The sequence below is a fragment of the Macrosteles quadrilineatus genome, unplaced genomic scaffold, assembly GCF_028750875.1.
Source record: "Macrosteles quadrilineatus isolate MER2022 unplaced genomic scaffold, UCM_ALF_1.0 Scaffold_8__2_contigs__length_117827958, whole genome shotgun sequence".
Classification (NCBI taxonomy): Eukaryota; Metazoa; Arthropoda; class Insecta; order Hemiptera; family Cicadellidae; genus Macrosteles; species Macrosteles quadrilineatus.
Window position 1 is genome coordinate 76,059,325 of NW_026542601.1, and position 17,765 is coordinate 76,077,089.

Genomic DNA, 17,765 nt, shown 5'->3' on the forward strand with positions numbered 1-17,765 from the left:
ATAGGCAGCGCCACCAGCGTTGCCATGCAATAGCATAGCAACCCTACCTGCTACAGGGTTTGTTTATGTAATAAAATGAAAGTTCAGAATGTGATCTTTCGAATGGTATATATATTATTCTCATCTGAGTTGATTGTAAGTGTTTTTTTTTTTTACCGCTTAACAATTTTCGGCCCAGATCGTCACAAGACGACTTTGGCCATTCTAAGCATCAACGTCAGATCGTCACCAGACGTCGATCGGCCACTGCTAGGGTTAAAATGATGCCTCTTCCTTTTCAAGCACAGATAAGTAAGATACCTACATTCAATGGTTCACTTAACTAACTTATCTTACTACCGTACTTCTCGGTGTTAGGCCTACAAGCTAAGTTACTAGCCTGGATGAGCATCAATGTTTTTGTTAGGCTACACCGATTTTTGGCGAACGCCAAGTAAGTTATTAAGATAGCAATGTTTTCCGTTAGGCCTACTGGAGAGTCCAAAAAGCAGACAAAAATCTGAAATGAAACATATAAGTTAAAAATATCTAGGCCTATGTTTTCGGTACACAAATGGTTGACTTTGATGTCACCATCGATGGTTAACATATCAATGCTCATCCCTAAAAGCTACAGCAAACCAATACATCGGCGCTAAATAACTGCTTTGTTTACCAAGTCTACCTTTGCATTCCTCGTGTTTAGAAATATTTCGAGACCACTGTTGCATCCTAGGCTATCAATGACTATTGGAGCATCATACTGTACTGTAACAATAGTCAAAGATCCGTTGGCCTAGGCGTACACCTACCTACCTACATAAAGTGGTGACGATAATTGGAATTTGGAAGCCAACTTCCTTATAAATTAACCTTAAATAACTTCTAGCCCAACATTATCAGACCCTAGAATAAAGCAAATAAATATTGTGTAACTTACATTCAGCATTTTATAATGTAAAATAAAACTTACCCCATCATAATCCTAAACTATGCCACTAGAAAACTTGATTCAGTTCTGTCCCATTTCACACTAACTAACTTAACTTAGTTTGTAACTGCACAAAATAACACTACTGGATACTACGGTATATACTGTCAAAAATAACGCCAGCTAAAATTATTATTTTTGTTGTTTGTCTCTCTCTAATAGAGAATCTTGTTCATGTTTGACAATACAATACACAATACTAATTCAATACGACGCAGAATGGAGTGAGTAGTGTAGTGGTGTAGTGAGTGAGTTGAGTTGGATTAGGGAAAAGAAAAGGAGAATGATAGGGGAGGGGGAGTGTTACGATTACGAAAGACTCATGCGCACCGTGCGGCGTGCGCACCTCATACTACTAGCGCTCATAGCTGCATTCCTTAGGTGGCGATACTTTGAACTATAGGCCGCGAGCTGGTAGAACTGGCAACGTTGCAAGCAAAGAAAATAGAACCTTTAGGTTCTATTTTCTTTGTTGCAAGTCATGGTGGAAGGATTGCAACACGGCCACCTTTAACTCCAGGCCTTGGCCTGGTAGAATTGGCAACGTTGCAAGTGGTGTTGTCTAGCGCTAGCCGTCCCATAAGATTACATGGCTGGCAGGTGACACCAGCTCATTAATTCGCGTATTATTTATTTAAATTTAAATTTATGAACATTAATTGATTAAAATATTGAAAATAAAATATAGAATTGAAAACAAAAACAATGTTTGAATTAAAAATCTATTTTTGTACATTAAATTAGAGTCGATATTTTCATAGCCCAGTAAACAAGCTTTTGTATTCTTAAAAAATATACAAATTACCATTAACCACCTCCAAACAAAACAGCTGTTACAACCCTACGTTCGATGTTGCCACTTCGAAGGCCGCAGCCTGGAGTTAAAGGTGGCCGTGATTGCAAGTAGTGTGGTTTACACTGCCGCCTTTAACTACAGGCCGTGGCCTGGTAGAATTGGCAACGTCGCAAGTGGTGTTGTTTAGTGACAGACGTCACATTAGATAACATGGCAGACAGGTGACATCAGCTCATTAATTAGCACTTTATTGATTTAAATTTAAATTTATGAACATACATCATTTATTAAAATATTGGGGAAAAACATACAGAATTGAAAACCGAAACAATATGAATTAAAAATCTATATCTGTACATATTTAAGTGGAGTCAATATTGTCATAGTCCAGAAACCAATCTTTCGTAAATACACAAATACCACCAAATACCATTAGCTGCTTCCAAACAAAAGAGCTGTTACAACACCACTTGCAACGTTGCCACTTCGAAGGCCGCGGCCTGGAGTTAAAGGTGGCCGTGATTGTTTAGCACCAGACGTCCCATAAGATAACATGGTAGACCTAGACAGCTGACACCAGCTCATTAATTCGCGTATTATTCATTTAAATTTACATTTATGAACACAAATTTATTAAAAGATCAAAAATAAAACAAATATAGAATTGAAAAACAAAACAGTAGTTGAAAATAAATGTTTGTGCATTTGAAGTGGAGACAATATTTTCATAGCCCAGTAACCAATTAAACTTTAGTATTATTAAAAAATACACAAATGCCCATTAGCTGCCTTCAAACAAAACATCTGTTACAACACTATTTGTGACATTGCCACTTTAGAGGCCTTAAAGGTGGCCGTGACTCAACACAACTTAAAACAGACTATTGTCTCAGCGTATTCGCTTTACAACCCCTTTCCAAAACAACGAAACACACTGTAAGTTAGTGATTATTTTACTCAAAATTTACTGTATTTAAATTGTCTCAACAACCATGCGCACGCATAGAATAGCTTATTGTGATGGGTCATTTCGAAAGGTATAGTGAAATTCTGCATTTTATTTCATCCGTCACCAGTAAACATATATAGTACACAGTACTCTGTTCAACTTGATGTTATGTTGAATGTCATCGTAGATCTTTTTTATTTAAGCGTACCAATATTATAGGATTATTAATTGTGAGTTTCGGGCATCATATTATCTTTGCCTTTATTATGTGATTGTAATAAAGATCAATGAAAATAAATATTTCTTATTGTCTTATTCTTATGTGCACCAGTGACAAATTTAAATGTCAATCAAAACCATCTGTCTTTACGCCAGCGTAGTCTAATAATTATTATTATAATGCCAACTATTTTATTACCATCTTTTTGGTCGTTGACCCATCGTCTGACAGGAATAAATTATATCATAGTGAAAAATACTAAATTGATTTCCAGGAAGTATAAAAAATACTCATAGAACTATATAATTAAAAACGTAATTTAGTTACTCATAGCGATCGCTGTGTCACTGCCACTAATTATTACTGAGCCCACCCAGACTGTCTTCAAGTAATTCTTTTATTGAGTGGTAAGCAGTTTTACGGAAGAGGTTCCTATGGTGGTTCTGAACTCTGCTATCCAGAGTCTTTGTTGCAGCTTGGAATCTGTTAAAGAAACGGGTGGAGCTTCCGCGAGGGTACGATTCTCAATTTATACTGAGACGTGCCACGGTAAATCCAGTTGATTCCAACCTCTTGGTTAAGTATATGATTATATCAACATTTTCCACCAATCCTTGTTTTTTGTTCTTTATTTTTAGCAAGCACGCACATACGTATTGGCCATATGGTAATTGAAATAGCCCAGGTTCTGGAAGCTGGGGTTGTTGTGCTCACGGGGGTGACAGCAACTGATGATACGCACAGCTTTCTTCTGAAGTTTCAAACTGCATCTTCTTCAGCAGCATGTCCCCTTAGATAGATGCCGTAAAGATGTGACAATTATTGCAATTATTATTATTATTATTTGTTATTATTATGTGACAATTATATATTGCATGGTATACCAGAGTAGAATAGAACCTGTAACACACTTTTTCAGTCTCCACAATAGAAACATGACACGAGCCAGCTTATAACGCAGACTTGTAACACAATCGCTTCAGTCTTGCGTTGGGTCAAGGTAGAATCCCAACAGTATTATATTCCCACCATCCCACCATGTTTTTTTGGGTGCGCATCAGCGTGCAAATCATTTAGTTTATCTTTGTAGTTTTAGATCAGGTTTTATTTGGTTGAACGAGGTTTAAATGACTGAAATAGCAAGAAACAGATTGTAATTAAAAACTCAACTCTGTGGCCCTCACAAAAACATTGTCTTTAGCAGATCTCTAAGGATGGCCAATCTACTAAAGAAGTATGTTTTAACTATGGTTTTATCTGCAGTTTATTCTATCCATGCCAATATTGCATTTAATCTATGCCTAAAATCTATCAAACCCCAGACAAAGAATTAAAATACTTTAACCTACTATTATTTTAGCAGACCATATTCTCAAACCTTCTTCAATATTTTGTCTGGTGGTCTTGTCTCGTAGTCTGTCTTCTTAAATTCGATTGAAATGGTCAAATGCAAATGGAAATGGAACACACAAAAAATTGAAGTGAAGTGAAATTCTACGGAACGTTTTGAGGTTATACCGTACGATTTGTTATAATAAATTTTTAATTTGCCGTATCAGAACTATATATTATACTTATATCTAAATAATGTTCGTTCTCAGAAATTTGGTGAGGTCAGATTCTAGCAAAATACGTTCCTTTTCAAGATGGTAAGTCTTGTACATTTAGGAATAGTGTCTCTCATAGGGCCGAAATAGTTTAAAACCGAGATGAAGGTGTAAAGCCGCGTTTACACCGGAGTTTGAAACACGAGTTGCAAACAAAAATTGCAAACATCTCTAAAAACGCACATTTTTAGACGAAACATTTTGCTGTTGCAAACAGTTTTTCAGTGTTTGCAACAGAAATTTTTGTTTCCACTTGAAGTCGGTAAAGATCAAAGGGAGTTGCAAACTCTTTGTTTGCAACACTAGTTTCGGTCACTGTGAGCCGTTGAAACACGAAACAGAAACATTTCTCCGCCATCCCCTACGCTACATCCTCCACTCTCACTCACGACGTGATCACTCGCACCACCCTGTGTCTCTACTCAGTGTTAAATTAATCGGAAAAATGCTGTTTGACTGTCAATGAATTAACACTAACCTCAAATGGCAAGGTCATCTAATTTAAAAATAACAATAACGTCTCATGTGGATTGAAAGGGTTATAATTAAGTCCTTGTAATCTTTAAAATTAATAATAATTTTAATTTGATGATTTATACAATCACCGATGTTCACCCAGCATCGTCTCGGCCTATGTTGCTTTGAAAGCACGACACACGCCGCCGCGGCTATCCTCGACACTTGACATCCTCGGAATAATCAGAACCAGAACGAGGCGAGTCATAATCAAGGTCGAAATTATTTCAAACATTTTCATGAAACGTGGAAACAAATCATGAAATAAAAATTGCAAACATTTATTTGAAACTACTGTTTGCAACTGCTGTTTGCAATAAAAGTTTGCAACTTTTTGTTTGAAACTCCGGTGTAAACGCGGCTTAAGGAATATATTATTAGGCTAACTACTTTGTTATAGCCTAGCTGGTATTGGTATTACCAACAAGCTTTCCAGATGGAGTATAATAATTGCTAACTATTAAGGCAAAACTTTTAATATCTGACTCCATTATAATATTCTACATTTTGGGCTTTAGTTAGGCCTAACGTGGGCCTAACTTAGGCCTCGTTAAAATCTTGGTTAAAAAGGTCCCAGGGTACAGTTTCTTAACTGGGCTATGCTAATATCGATTCAAATAATCTTTATTTGTAAGTAGCATATAACATACATAAATAGTGTCAAAATACAGGTATGAAAAAGTATAATCAAAGGTTTCTTAAAATTATCAATGCATAAACTAACATTATTTCCTACAACTCATCTAAGAAAGCTTTGTTGATACATTCATATTAGGCCTAGTTTATTTATTTAAGAGGGAGGTTTAGAAATTCATCCAGCGAGTAAATTACCTCGTTAATTAGCTATATTAATAAGCTTTCAGTTGTCTTAATGTTTTTTTCTCAATATTTGGCCTATTTTGAACACTTTTTACGTTTGGCACTTTTGGGGCAAACGCCTATTTCACCCTGAAAATCGCCTTTGAAAATTGCAAAAAGTGCTAAAAATTTGCGTGGGTTTTTTACTCTTTATGTGTTTTTACTATTACTTAGGACCTACCGAACTAAATATAATCCAACCTAACTTTATCTAATCTAACCTAACCTAACCTAACCTAACCTAACTTAACCTAACCTAACCCAACCCTACCTAGCCAACGCTTAGGTTAGCAATATGCCGAAAATAGCGGATTATTAGTTAAACCAAGGTTAGGTTACGTTAGGTTAGGTTAGATTAGATTAGTTAAGCTTAACTAACTTAACCTAACCTAACCCAACCATACCTAACCAATGCTTAGGTTAGCAATATGCCGAATATGTGGATTTTTAGTTAAACCAAGGTTAGGTTAGGTTAGTCTACATCTGCTTACATACTACAATAATAAAAACACATTTAACCCTCCGAGCGTCACTCGTCGAAAAATCGACTCACGACACACTTTGTGTAGTGTCACGCGTCGATTTTTCGACACACGAACATCGTTTACGGCGAAGGCTCTATGACTGACTGAATCGGATTGAACTGGATCGAGTTAGGTATCGTTCTTTTCGTTAGATTCTAAGCTTTCTCCAGAGGTCTGTCTCTAAGCGCTTTATGTTCTCCGAGCTGATCGTAATTGTAGCAGACAGCTGACGTGCGTATTTGTAAACAGCTAGGTTACCCTCGGACCGATGACTGATATGTTTAATTACGTTTATCATTGTTTTAGTGTTAAAAATCAAAAGTAGTGATATACGTGGTGCATTATAAGAAGATTTAAGTGATTTTGAAGGGCTGGTTGATGATCCTGAAGAAGTAGGTAGTGATATTGATGTAAATTATCAGCCAGATTCCATTGACTATACACAGAAACAGAAAGTTTTCTGTGTATAGTCAATGCAGATTCCTAGCTACGGTTAGCCTATGCATTCTTAGCTAAACGCTATGTAATGAAATCTATTTTTTGCCCATAACTTATTTATTTGTAAATCTACTTCCTTATATTAGTTAGTACATATTTGTAATCCTCATAAAATTTAGAACAAAGTGGCTATTTTCAAATATTTATAGGCCTATAATTTATACAATTTCCTAGCGCGAACTTATTATTTTTTTTTTGAAAATTTTCCAAAATATTTTTTTTTACCTTAAAAATTTTTTTTGAAACAAATGTTCCTTATGTTTTATGTATAATATTGAAGCCCATGATTTTCCAAACAAAATGGTATATAGAACAGTAGAATTAACATTGTTTTTTAAGCTTCTCAGATCCGTTTTAATAAAACCTTGCAAATGCGCCTAAAATAGGCGGACATTAAGGCCTAAACTATGAACACTCGGAGGGTTAAAGAAAGGCAGGCGGGGAAAAACCTGATTTTCTAAGTTAAAATGGCAATTTCTGAAAAATTTTCGCGATTTTCAGAGTGAAATAGGCGTTTGCCCCAAAAGTGCCTAATGTAAAAGTGTTAAAATAGGCCAAATAATGAGAAAAAAACATTTTTTTCAAAATTCTTTAGAAGCCCCTAAAGTAAACAAATACCGGTTTGGTTTCATAGAGCTTCAGTCTGTGCTGATTTTGCCTTATAGAGTTCTTTTTTCTAGTGTTATAATGATGTGTGGGTACGTGAGGGACATCATTAAGAATTTGTTCTTTGCACACAAAATGACGTCAAGAACATATTGGCCATAAACCGTCAGTATTTTTACCTGTTCGAAATGTTCTCTGGCTGAATCATCATGATTCAATTTCAGCATTAAGGCGGGGACACACTTGTCATACACCCTTCCGATCCGACTCCGATCATACTGCGGTACGACTGTCGGAGAGGGGAATGGTACATAACATTGAACGCGGTTGTTTACACCTCTCCGACACGCGTCACGTCATACTCCGATCCTACTCCGATTTTGACTCCGATCACGCACCGACACTGCAGTCTATTCGTTTGTCGGATGCAGGACGGGTAGTTTCTTAAAAATAACCTTTATTCTTAAGGTTTAGGAATAATGGTTTAAGATAAATATATGCCGATGCTTGATTTGAAATCTGTGCGTGCATACCTTCAATTCGAGACCTCAATCATGAAAATCGGACGGGTAGAAGAGCTAAACGAACTCGAGAGAGAAAAACCTATAATATATATAATGGGCACTTCTGCTTTCCTTCCATGCAGAATGGACCCAAATTCTCCGTTTTCCACTGCCCTCCAGAGATGTCGGACTTTCTTCCTCTTCATCTAGACATACCGCCACCATGGCTAAATCCTGAATACCAAAGTTTTTGAACATACAGTATTTATCACCTTCTGCACGTAGTTTACGTTTACAAATCAGACTGGCGAGTGTTGATCTACCCGGTGGAGGAAATCGGAGATGGGTCGCCGGTTCGGAAGCGCGTATGACATGTGTGTTCACCCCCTCCGATCCCGCACCGATCCTTCTGGAATCCCGCAAATCGGATCGTAGTCGGATCGGAAGTGTGTATGACAAGTGTGTCCCCGCCTTTACTCTTATAGACCTCTTTTGGAGTCTTAACATACCATCCAAATTTGCTTTTTTTGTTGCTCCAAATAAACAAATAGGCTACCAAAAGAAATATGAGAATGTATGTAAGCAATATAAATATTTTTCAATGTTGTTAAATTACAATACAAAGACATTTTTGAAAGCGCATGAATTCCAGAGTTCATTTTTGTCAAGATCTTGTTTACGTGTTCATTCCAATTAGGCCTAAGGTGTTTATCGATAGTCAGGCCAAGAAAATTTGTACTTGACTTTGGATCAATTATGTGGGAATCAAACACAATCATTGGTTCTATTTGACTTCCACTTTGTGGAGTTTTAAATGTAATAAAATTTTTTTTATGATGATTCAATGTTAAATTTTGATACGTTAAGTATTCTCCAAGGTTTCCAAGTTTTATGAAAGCAACCATTTCCGTTTGTTCTATTTTAGGTGTTGAAATGAGTAAATTAGAATCATCAGCATACAGGCTTAGTTCACTGATAGGCTTTCATGAAAGTGATTTGTCCATGTCCTTAACATAGCACAGGTAAAGCAATGGACCAAGAATAGACCCTTGCGGAACGCTATATTTTATTGTCTTCAAATCTGATGCTGTCTTAATGATTTTATTGTTTTTTCGATGTGTGATTTTCACATATTGAGTTCTATTTGTTAGATATGAATGAAACCATTGCAATGAATTATTTGATACTCCAATAGTTTGTAATTTTTTCAAAAGTAAAGAATGTTTGACACTATCAAAAGCTTTTGATAGGTCCATGAATATGCCAATTGTATTTTCACCTTTGTCAACACGGTCAATTACTGACTCTATAAATGAAACAGCAGCAGTAACAACCGATCTCCCAGACCTGAACCCATGTTGATTACTATCCATCAAATTAAAATTTTCAAGGTATGATGTAAGCTGACTATTTACTATTTTTTCATACATTTTGGAAATGGCTGGTAACAACAAAACAGGGCGATAATTAATAATGTTTTTTGTGTCATCCTTTTTATGTACTGGAATGACTTTTGCCTTCTTTAATTGATCTGGAAATATACCTGTAACGAAAGAGGAGTTAATTAAGTGAGCTATAATTTGGCTTATCTTATATTTTATACTCTTAAGAAGTGTAACTCAGGCACTTCATCATAGCCACTAGAATTTTAGGCCTAATTTTTTAATGATGATATAACTTTTTCCACCTCCCTCTTATCAACAGGTTGAAAATTAAACTTAGGCTTAATTGGCCATTCCTGAACAGATATAGCTTCTTCATCTACACATGGCACCTTAATGTTACAGTCTGGCTCTATGTATTTTACTATGTCTATAAAATAGTTATTAAAAGTATCTGAGACATTTTAGGATCTTCTATAAGATGTTTGCCCCTAACTAAACTAATATCACTATATTTTTTGTTGTTGTTAGCTCCAACTTCAGAATTTATAATGCCCAATAGGCCTACAGTTCTTTGGACATTTGAGGATTTACTAATTTTGTTTTCAAAGTATTTCATTTTAGCTTCATTTAATTCTTTCCTAAACTTAAGCTTTTCTTTTTTTTAGTAACTCTTTTACCTCATAGTATTGTCTACATTCTCTTAATTCTTTTTTTTTTAACTAATGTGTATTGTTTAGCCCTAAGTTCATCTGTAATCCACTGATTTTTTTTCTGAGTTTTAGTGATTAATATTTTTGGAAAAGCCACATTAAAATAAAAGTTAAATAAACTATTGAAATTATTATATTTTTTTTCTGGTGATCCACAGTATACATCGGCCCAAGTTTCATTTCTTAAAAGCATGCTAAAATATTCAGTATTTTTTGTTGAGAGAATTTACTTATTTCTTGTTTCATTGACTTTTCATTTTGTTGTTTGAAATTCAAGCAATTAATTTCTAAGACTTGTCCGTCATGGTCTGACATACATGTCACTATGCCTTCAACAGTAATATTAAATACATCTTTGACCTTAACAAAAAATTATCTATGGCTGTCTTTGAGTCTACAGTTATTCTTGTAGGAAAATTTACCAGATATTTCATACCATGACTTTTTAAAGTATCTTTCAGCATTTTACAATTATGATTTCTCTTTAAAATATCAATGTTAATGTATCCTCCTATAATAATATTATTAAATTTTTTACCATAAAAATCAATTAAAATATTCAATCTTTCTATAAATATTTTTACAAACTATTATCGATTGAAACTGTTGATTCGATTAGTAAACCTTCATGTGATTTTTTCACCATCAGCAAGTTTGGTTGGTTAGGTTAGGTAATGATAGTTTAATTTTATAATAGACTAGCTGTACCCGCGGGCTTTGCCCCGTTTTATAAGTGAGCTCGTTCGCATGGCTCAATCACGTCCTGGTTGAAGTTCGTTCGCTACGCTCACTTACTTTTAGTTTGGAGCTCGTTCGCTGCGCTCACTAGCCTTTAGGTTAGCTCTTTCGCTACGCTAACTCGCCTCCAGGTTGAAGTTCGTTCGCTACGCTCACTCACCTTTTGGTTGCAAATTAGCTGTTGTCATAGGCTAAATGTAAAAGAAATAATATTGCTGCACCCTGTTGGTAATCCTTGTAACTTTATTCATAGAACAGAACCAACTTGTTTAATTGAAACAGCTGTTAAGATTCTTTAATTCCATTTAAATATGAGTACTCATAAGGTTAACATGGGAAACTCCAGAGCCACTGGGGCGGAGCCCGAGAGTCCGATCAGAATAAAAAAGCTTAGTTTTCCTATTTAATGCCTTTAAAGAATCAGTGTACCAAATTTCAGCCTCCTAGGTAAATGGGAAGTAAGAGAATTAGTAATGAGTGAGTCAGTCAGTGAGCAGTGTTAATAAAAAGAAGGATATGCTCAAAAGGAAAAGGTATGAAGCAAAAGCATTTGCTTCTAGTAAAAGGTAGAAGTAAAAGCATATCCTTCAAACCGTATTAATAATGATTACCTTTTACTTCCGAGCAAATCCTTCTGCTCGGAAGTAAATGGTTCTTTAGGAACATCACATGTTACACGTCTGATCCTGTCTATTTTTGTCTACTGATACCCCTCGAAGGCTTAACTGTGCCAACTCCGTGCAATGGTTTTGCATCCGGCTTTGAATTTAATCATAACAAACTAAATTATAAAATCTAGAGTGTGTGGGCCGGAATTTTACCCCGTATTTTACCCCCAGAATCATAACCCCTTTCTATAGACATATAATATTAATTTTAATGAGTACCTAGGTTTGCTGATTCAAGGAAGGTATTGAGGTGTGTTTTTATTGAAATGTTGATAGCTTAGTAGGAAGGTAAACAAAATACTCCCGCCACAGCAAACCTGCAGACTAAGTAAATTTCCATTTGCCTGATTGGATGTACACTAAAATGTCTCCAATATCACATTCATTCCCTATTTAAATAACTTTAGTTTAACTGAGTACTTAGGTTTACTGCTACAGGGAGGGTAAAAAGGTGTTTTTTTGTTGTTGTAAAATGTAATAGTTTAGTATGAAATGAATGCAAATTTGATCACAAAATGCTCATAAACAAGAAAACTACAACAGTTTAAAAATTTCTCCATAAAAATAACATGGAAATTTTAAATTAGCAATTTTTTTGAATTTTCTCCGTAGCCATTAGGCGCATAATATCGCTTCGATATACTAAATTAATAGTTTTTTTCAACTCTACAAAATGGTTTGGAAAGAAGTTGCTCAATTCTATGTTTTTAGGGTAAAAAATGTTAAAATCCAATTACCCCATAAAACCGCCCATAAACCCCCATTTCCTTATCCTATTATGCTGATTTGCGAATCCCTTAGAATAAACGTAGGTTTACACGTTTGCACCAAATTTAATCAAAATCGGATCACCTTTGCTCAAGTTATCGTACTAACGGGCACACATATATATGAATTTGAACGGAGGAGGTTTTTGGCCTCTGGGGACCTGAAAACGGAAAAGTAAATGGGTCATGGGTCTAGGTTTTACCATGAGACCTACGGAATAGCTTTTTCCCTATTTAGGAAATTCGCTAAAATTTAGCACCACACTGTAAAACCACCACACACCTTTTACTTAAACGTATAATCTGCTACTGATCAGATGCATCATTTTTGAAGGATTTACTCCAAAGAAAAAGTAAATGGTCAGTTTTATTAATAACCATTTACTTAAGTCATGAGCAAAACCTCAACTTTCTATGGATTACCTTTTCCTTATAAAGTAAAAGGTTTTGCTTGAGTTTTTATTAATACAATAGAAGGATTTCCTAGAATTTTCGCAAGTAAAAGGTTTACCTCTTCTTTATTAATACGGCTCAGTGAGTCAGTGAGGGCTTTGCCTTTTATATATATAGATATATTTTTAAATGCTGATTATTAATCATATTTTCAATTCGATAGTTTCAATTGATATTAGCGTAGCCCAGTTAAGAAACTGTACCCAGGCCTAGGCCTATATCTTTAGTAAGAATTTGAGGCGTCTATAGGCCTAATTTTATTTTATGTACAGAACTATTACTCGATTAGTAAACCTTTGTCCGATTTTTTCATTAGGCCTATCAGGAAGTTTGGTTAGGTTATGACAGTTTAATTTTATAATTAAAAATTATAGAATTTTAGAATTAGAATTTTAGGCAATTTTTTTTTGGCCTAATTTCTTTTATGAACATGTACCAACTATTTTTTCGGTTAGTAAACCTTCATTTGATTTTTTCATCATCAGTAAGTCCGGTTAGTTTGGTTAGGGTATGACAGTTTAAGTTTAATTTTATAATTATACAATTTTCCTTTAATTATATAGGCCTAATTAAATATGATGTCATGGATCTTAGTTACGGACCATCAGTATGACGTTTAGAACAGTCTCATATCATAATCAGTATTTAAGTTGCGGGCAGAAAACGTGAAGTTAATTCCATCCATTTCGGCTAATGCGGTTTACAGGTACCTACTATACCGTTCCTAATACTAGGTTTTCTTTGTGTGCAGCCTGTTCCTAAACAGTTATTTATAGTTTAGTTGTTAGTAACTGGATTAGGAACGTAATATGGCGCCATTTGGAACAGACGTGCGCAGTGGTAGCGCACGTCTGACGTGCGAATAGCCTCTGCCAAAGTAAAATAGTCCAGTTACGTCAGTGAATAGGCCTACATTTTGTTATGAATTTTATATGTAATTAATTAGCCCATGTTGGGTAAATTTTCATAAGTGGGGCCAAAATCAACAGCATGAAAATACTGTATTGATTAACTTATTCCATATATTGATTAGCCTATTTCATTAGTTTGGTTAGGTTAACCTAACCAACCACATTTGATACCTATATCGAATTAAATAATCGGTTGATCGATATATTCATTCGGTTGTTTTGGCCCCACTTATGAAAGTCTATCCCGATTGTTTAGTTTAGTTGTTTTGTAATAGCATATTAACAACACAGGTTAAATTATGTAATTTGTTAAACTTTAAGGTATATAACCAATACCAATGACTTATCTAAACTAACATTTTTTAGTTGTGTTCGAGCTCAAGCAGCAGCTGAACCTCTTTCAACCCCCACTCCTGATGGACATCCAATAAATATAACACCCAAGATTGAAAAGCTTGTGGCAGATATTTCTCAGCTGACTTTAGTCGAGGTATCAGAGCTGAGCACGGCCTTAAAGCAGCGACTAAACCTTCCAGATGCTCCGATGATGGCCATGGGTGCGATGCCTGTTGGGGCAGCCCAACCTCAGGTAAGAAGACTGGTGACAGTTCTGATATTTTTTTATAAATATCAAAGCAATGAATTCCTGATTACAACATTTTATTTTGTTCACTCTATTAAATTTTATTTTCTTAGACGATCCATCAATTCTTAGTTTGTACTTTGTACTTACACTATTTGGGGACAGAGGCAAGAATTATAAGAAAATATTGAAAATTCAATTGGTCGTAGTTCATTTAGTATTTGTCTCAGCTGAGAAATGTTTGCGCCATTATTATAAGGTAAAAATGTAGTTTCTGGTGATATGTAAATTACTACTTATAGGTTCCCATGGTCATCTCATTAAGTTATGCATAATTTCCAAAATATGGGTTACTGACCTCCAATATTCAGCTTTGATGTATCTAGACAGGACAAAGGCAGTTTCAGAAAACCAGCATCCATCATCAGGTCTAATTTAAGAAAGTTCCTAATTTAAAATGTAAAAAAAAACAAAAACATTTCACTTTTGAATGGCACAAGAAACTTAGGCTCTAGTTAGTGTTCCATGGCAGTACCAGATGATTGTTAATGTTTAGGTGGACGCACTTTGACTCTTTAAAAAGTCCATATCAGGAATAGGCTATCTTTTACACATTAAAACGAACATTTTTGTGTGTTGTAGGAGGATGATGAAGATGCTCAAACAAAAGCTGTCAAGACCGACTTCACTGTTAAATTGATGAAATATGACGAGAAACAAAAAGTTGCGCTCATCAAGGAAATCAAAAACCTTCTGGAAGGCATGAACTTGGTCCAGGTAATTACCTTTAATGAGTAGGCGTACACATTAGCTTTTACTGCTATTTATAGGTGGGATGTCTAATCTCAGTTTCCAAAAGCCAAAGACCTTATATAATGGTAGATCTTGTTTAAGCTTTTAATTGTTGTAAGTCTTAGCAAAATTCCACGCTTTTAAGGAAAACAGGTTAGCAGGTCAATATTTTTTTGTATACCGGTAATAACAAAATTCAGAATTTTACCTAGCCTAGTTTTCAAAATAAATTATTACTAGAAGAGAAACTGATTGAATATCCGTACATTTCAATTTTAATAAATAAACTATAATGTAAACTTCTTCATTGCGTACGGTAATGTAAAATGGCTAGAGTAAAAGTAAACAATTAGACATGTATATGACGAAAACTGTTATAAACTTTTCTTTCAATCTATACACAGAAACCTGTTTTAGCATTTAATTCATTTTCCTACAGGGTGTGGTAATTGAGTTTCAATACTAATTATTTCCCGTAAGTATAGGGTTAGGAAAAAATGAGCAAAAACTCACAAAGAACTCATAACTGTGTTTGATTCAATTTTGTTTCTTTTTCAGGCCAAGAAATTTGTTGAGAGCGCGCCTACAGTGGTCAAGGCAGATGTGCCTAAGGAAGAAGCGGAGAAGTTGAAAGAAGCTTTAGTAAAAGTTGGAGCTGAAATCACCATAGAGTAGGCTGTTGTTTATGATAGGATAGTTTTGTACAAAGGATAGATACCACCAACCAATAAAATTTGTAATATTGACTATTGATGTTCCCTTATTGATTAAACATTGAATACCAAAACTTCTATCTGGTAGGGAGTTGCAGCACATAACTTTTGACTGTAAACAAACATCAATCAATCAATCTATTTACTTAACAAAGACGGGTACATACATATGTTAACAAAATATTTCACTACTTGTCCCAAAAGTGACAAAATTCCAGGGTATCAATTATCAATTTTTTAAGATGGGGACGCCACTATGTGCGTCCCAAATAACCCAAATAAGAGTGTAGGATGAGTAACGCGATCTTGTAGTCTTGTTAGTGACTAAGGCTGACACGTTCCTTCTACACAGCTGTTAATAGCCCATATAGCCACTTCAATGGAGCCCCGAAATGGAACTTAAATGATGGAGTAGTGTAGTGAACGATTTTTTTTATCATGGTGCAAATTATCGCACAAAGCTTCTTGGCTTTAATAATACAGTAGAGTCCCGCAAACTCGGCCATCACCGTCTCAGAAAATTAATGATTTTTTGATTCTGAGTTAAACATGGACTCAATCCAGCTCAAGTAAAATCATTTGCAACTCGTTCCAAGGACTTTTTGTACTATATCTAATGACTTTTACATAAAAAAGGCGGTTAAAAAGCTTAAAAATTGTATTGTATTATAATATTTACTTTGAAGTATTTTTGATGATGTCATTCTGTTGGCAAAACACTTAATTAATTGTTGTGTTGGCAACGACTTGGGGTATATTTGTAACGAGTCAAATGGGTAGGGGGGTAAAAAATATAACGATCTAGACCACGAACATTAAACAGCTAAACATAAGCTGTTGAGTAAGCCTAGTCGCGACACTAAACTGACGTCGTACCTAACCTCCAATTCCAATACCGCAGACGACGTTGGTGTCAGTTTGGTTGTTTGGCTGTTCGACTGCGTCTGAGGCCGGGCTACGGGAGAGAAGATGAGCAGCGAGGTCACCTTTGAGCGGTACGCGGCTGTAAGCCTGTTAAAGCTACCATGCGCCTGCCTTCGCTGCCAGTTTTTTTTTGTTTCGGTAACTCGTTGACCAATCAGGAATCGTTTTAACTTTCGTCTCGATTCTGAGACGAAGGTGAAGTAAGAAGAAGTTTTGTGAAGTTTTCGTCATTCGTATTCCCGGCTTTTCGCGAGTTCGTTCGTTCGTCTTGAATTCTAAGTGATTTCATTTAATTTCTTCGTCGTTTTTAAAGTTACGTTTCAGCAAGCTCTGAAAGCTTAAGTTCGAATAGTTTTGTAGTGAACTTGTGCAGGAACATAGTGGGTTATAATTTCGTCGACTGGTGAGTTTCGTAGTTAACTTCTCTGGTTTTCGTATATTACTTGACCAGCTTTCGTGTACGAAGCTTGGTTGAACTTGAAGACTAGGCCTGATACGCAGACCTAGTCACACGCCTTAACCAACTAATTTAGTAAAGTATTGCAGTTGGTGAAATATATTTTCGCTTAACGTTTCTTAATCCGTCTTGGGACTTTCTTTTTAAATTCTTAAACCCCTTTATAAAGTTCCCGAACGCCCCGAAGTTGGCCCCAGCAGACAGGTTTCTGCTTGATAATTATTGCAGAAGTCTGCTTAAGTTGAACACGTGGGGAAGTTGAAGTTTTAGTTTTTCTTTTTTCGTATCAGCTCTTGAAGCAGTTTTATTTTTAGTTTCAGTTTTTCTCCCGTTTCGTGTCTCACTTGGACAACTTAAGCCAACTCTTTTCTTGTCTAGTAAATTCAGACTCTGTGGGAGTTAGGCTAGGTTAGGCCTATCTTGTACTAACCTTGTTTGTTTCAGGGTGACGACGTAACTCCGTAGGTAAGCGGAGTGCCTACTTAGCTTACTTGTTGATTTGTTAAGTTAGCTAGTAGTGTGTCATTTAGATATTTGCCCACAGAGTCAAGTCAAAATTTATTTATTTCCCCACAAGCCCTAGGCTAGAGTGGTGATTTCGAGTAGGGTGTTTAGTA

At 35.5% G+C, this 17,765-nt stretch overlaps 2 protein-coding genes across 2 annotated transcripts in view; one reads left to right on the forward strand and one right to left on the reverse strand.

Annotated features, from left to right (window-relative positions):
• LOC129001832 (protein Gawky-like) overlaps positions 1–1,116 on the reverse strand; it is a 72,512-nt gene extending 71,396 nt beyond the window's left edge. The window contains exon 1 of the mRNA XM_054429282.1: positions 953–1,116. The gene's annotated coding sequence lies outside the window, so the exon portion shown is untranslated. The remainder of the gene's footprint in view (positions 1–952) is intronic.
• Positions 1,117–4,447: 3,331 nt separating this feature from the next.
• LOC129001062 (39S ribosomal protein L12, mitochondrial-like) lies at positions 4,448–15,801 on the forward strand. The gene is made up of 4 exons (XM_054428215.1): positions 4,448–4,584; positions 14,046–14,268; positions 14,905–15,039; positions 15,613–15,801. Exons 1-4 carry the CDS (start codon positions 4,523–4,525, stop codon positions 15,727–15,729), a joined length of 537 nt encoding a protein of 178 aa, XP_054284190.1. The 5' UTR covers positions 4,448–4,522; the 3' UTR covers positions 15,730–15,801.
• The last annotated feature ends 1,964 nt before the right edge of the window (positions 15,802–17,765 follow it).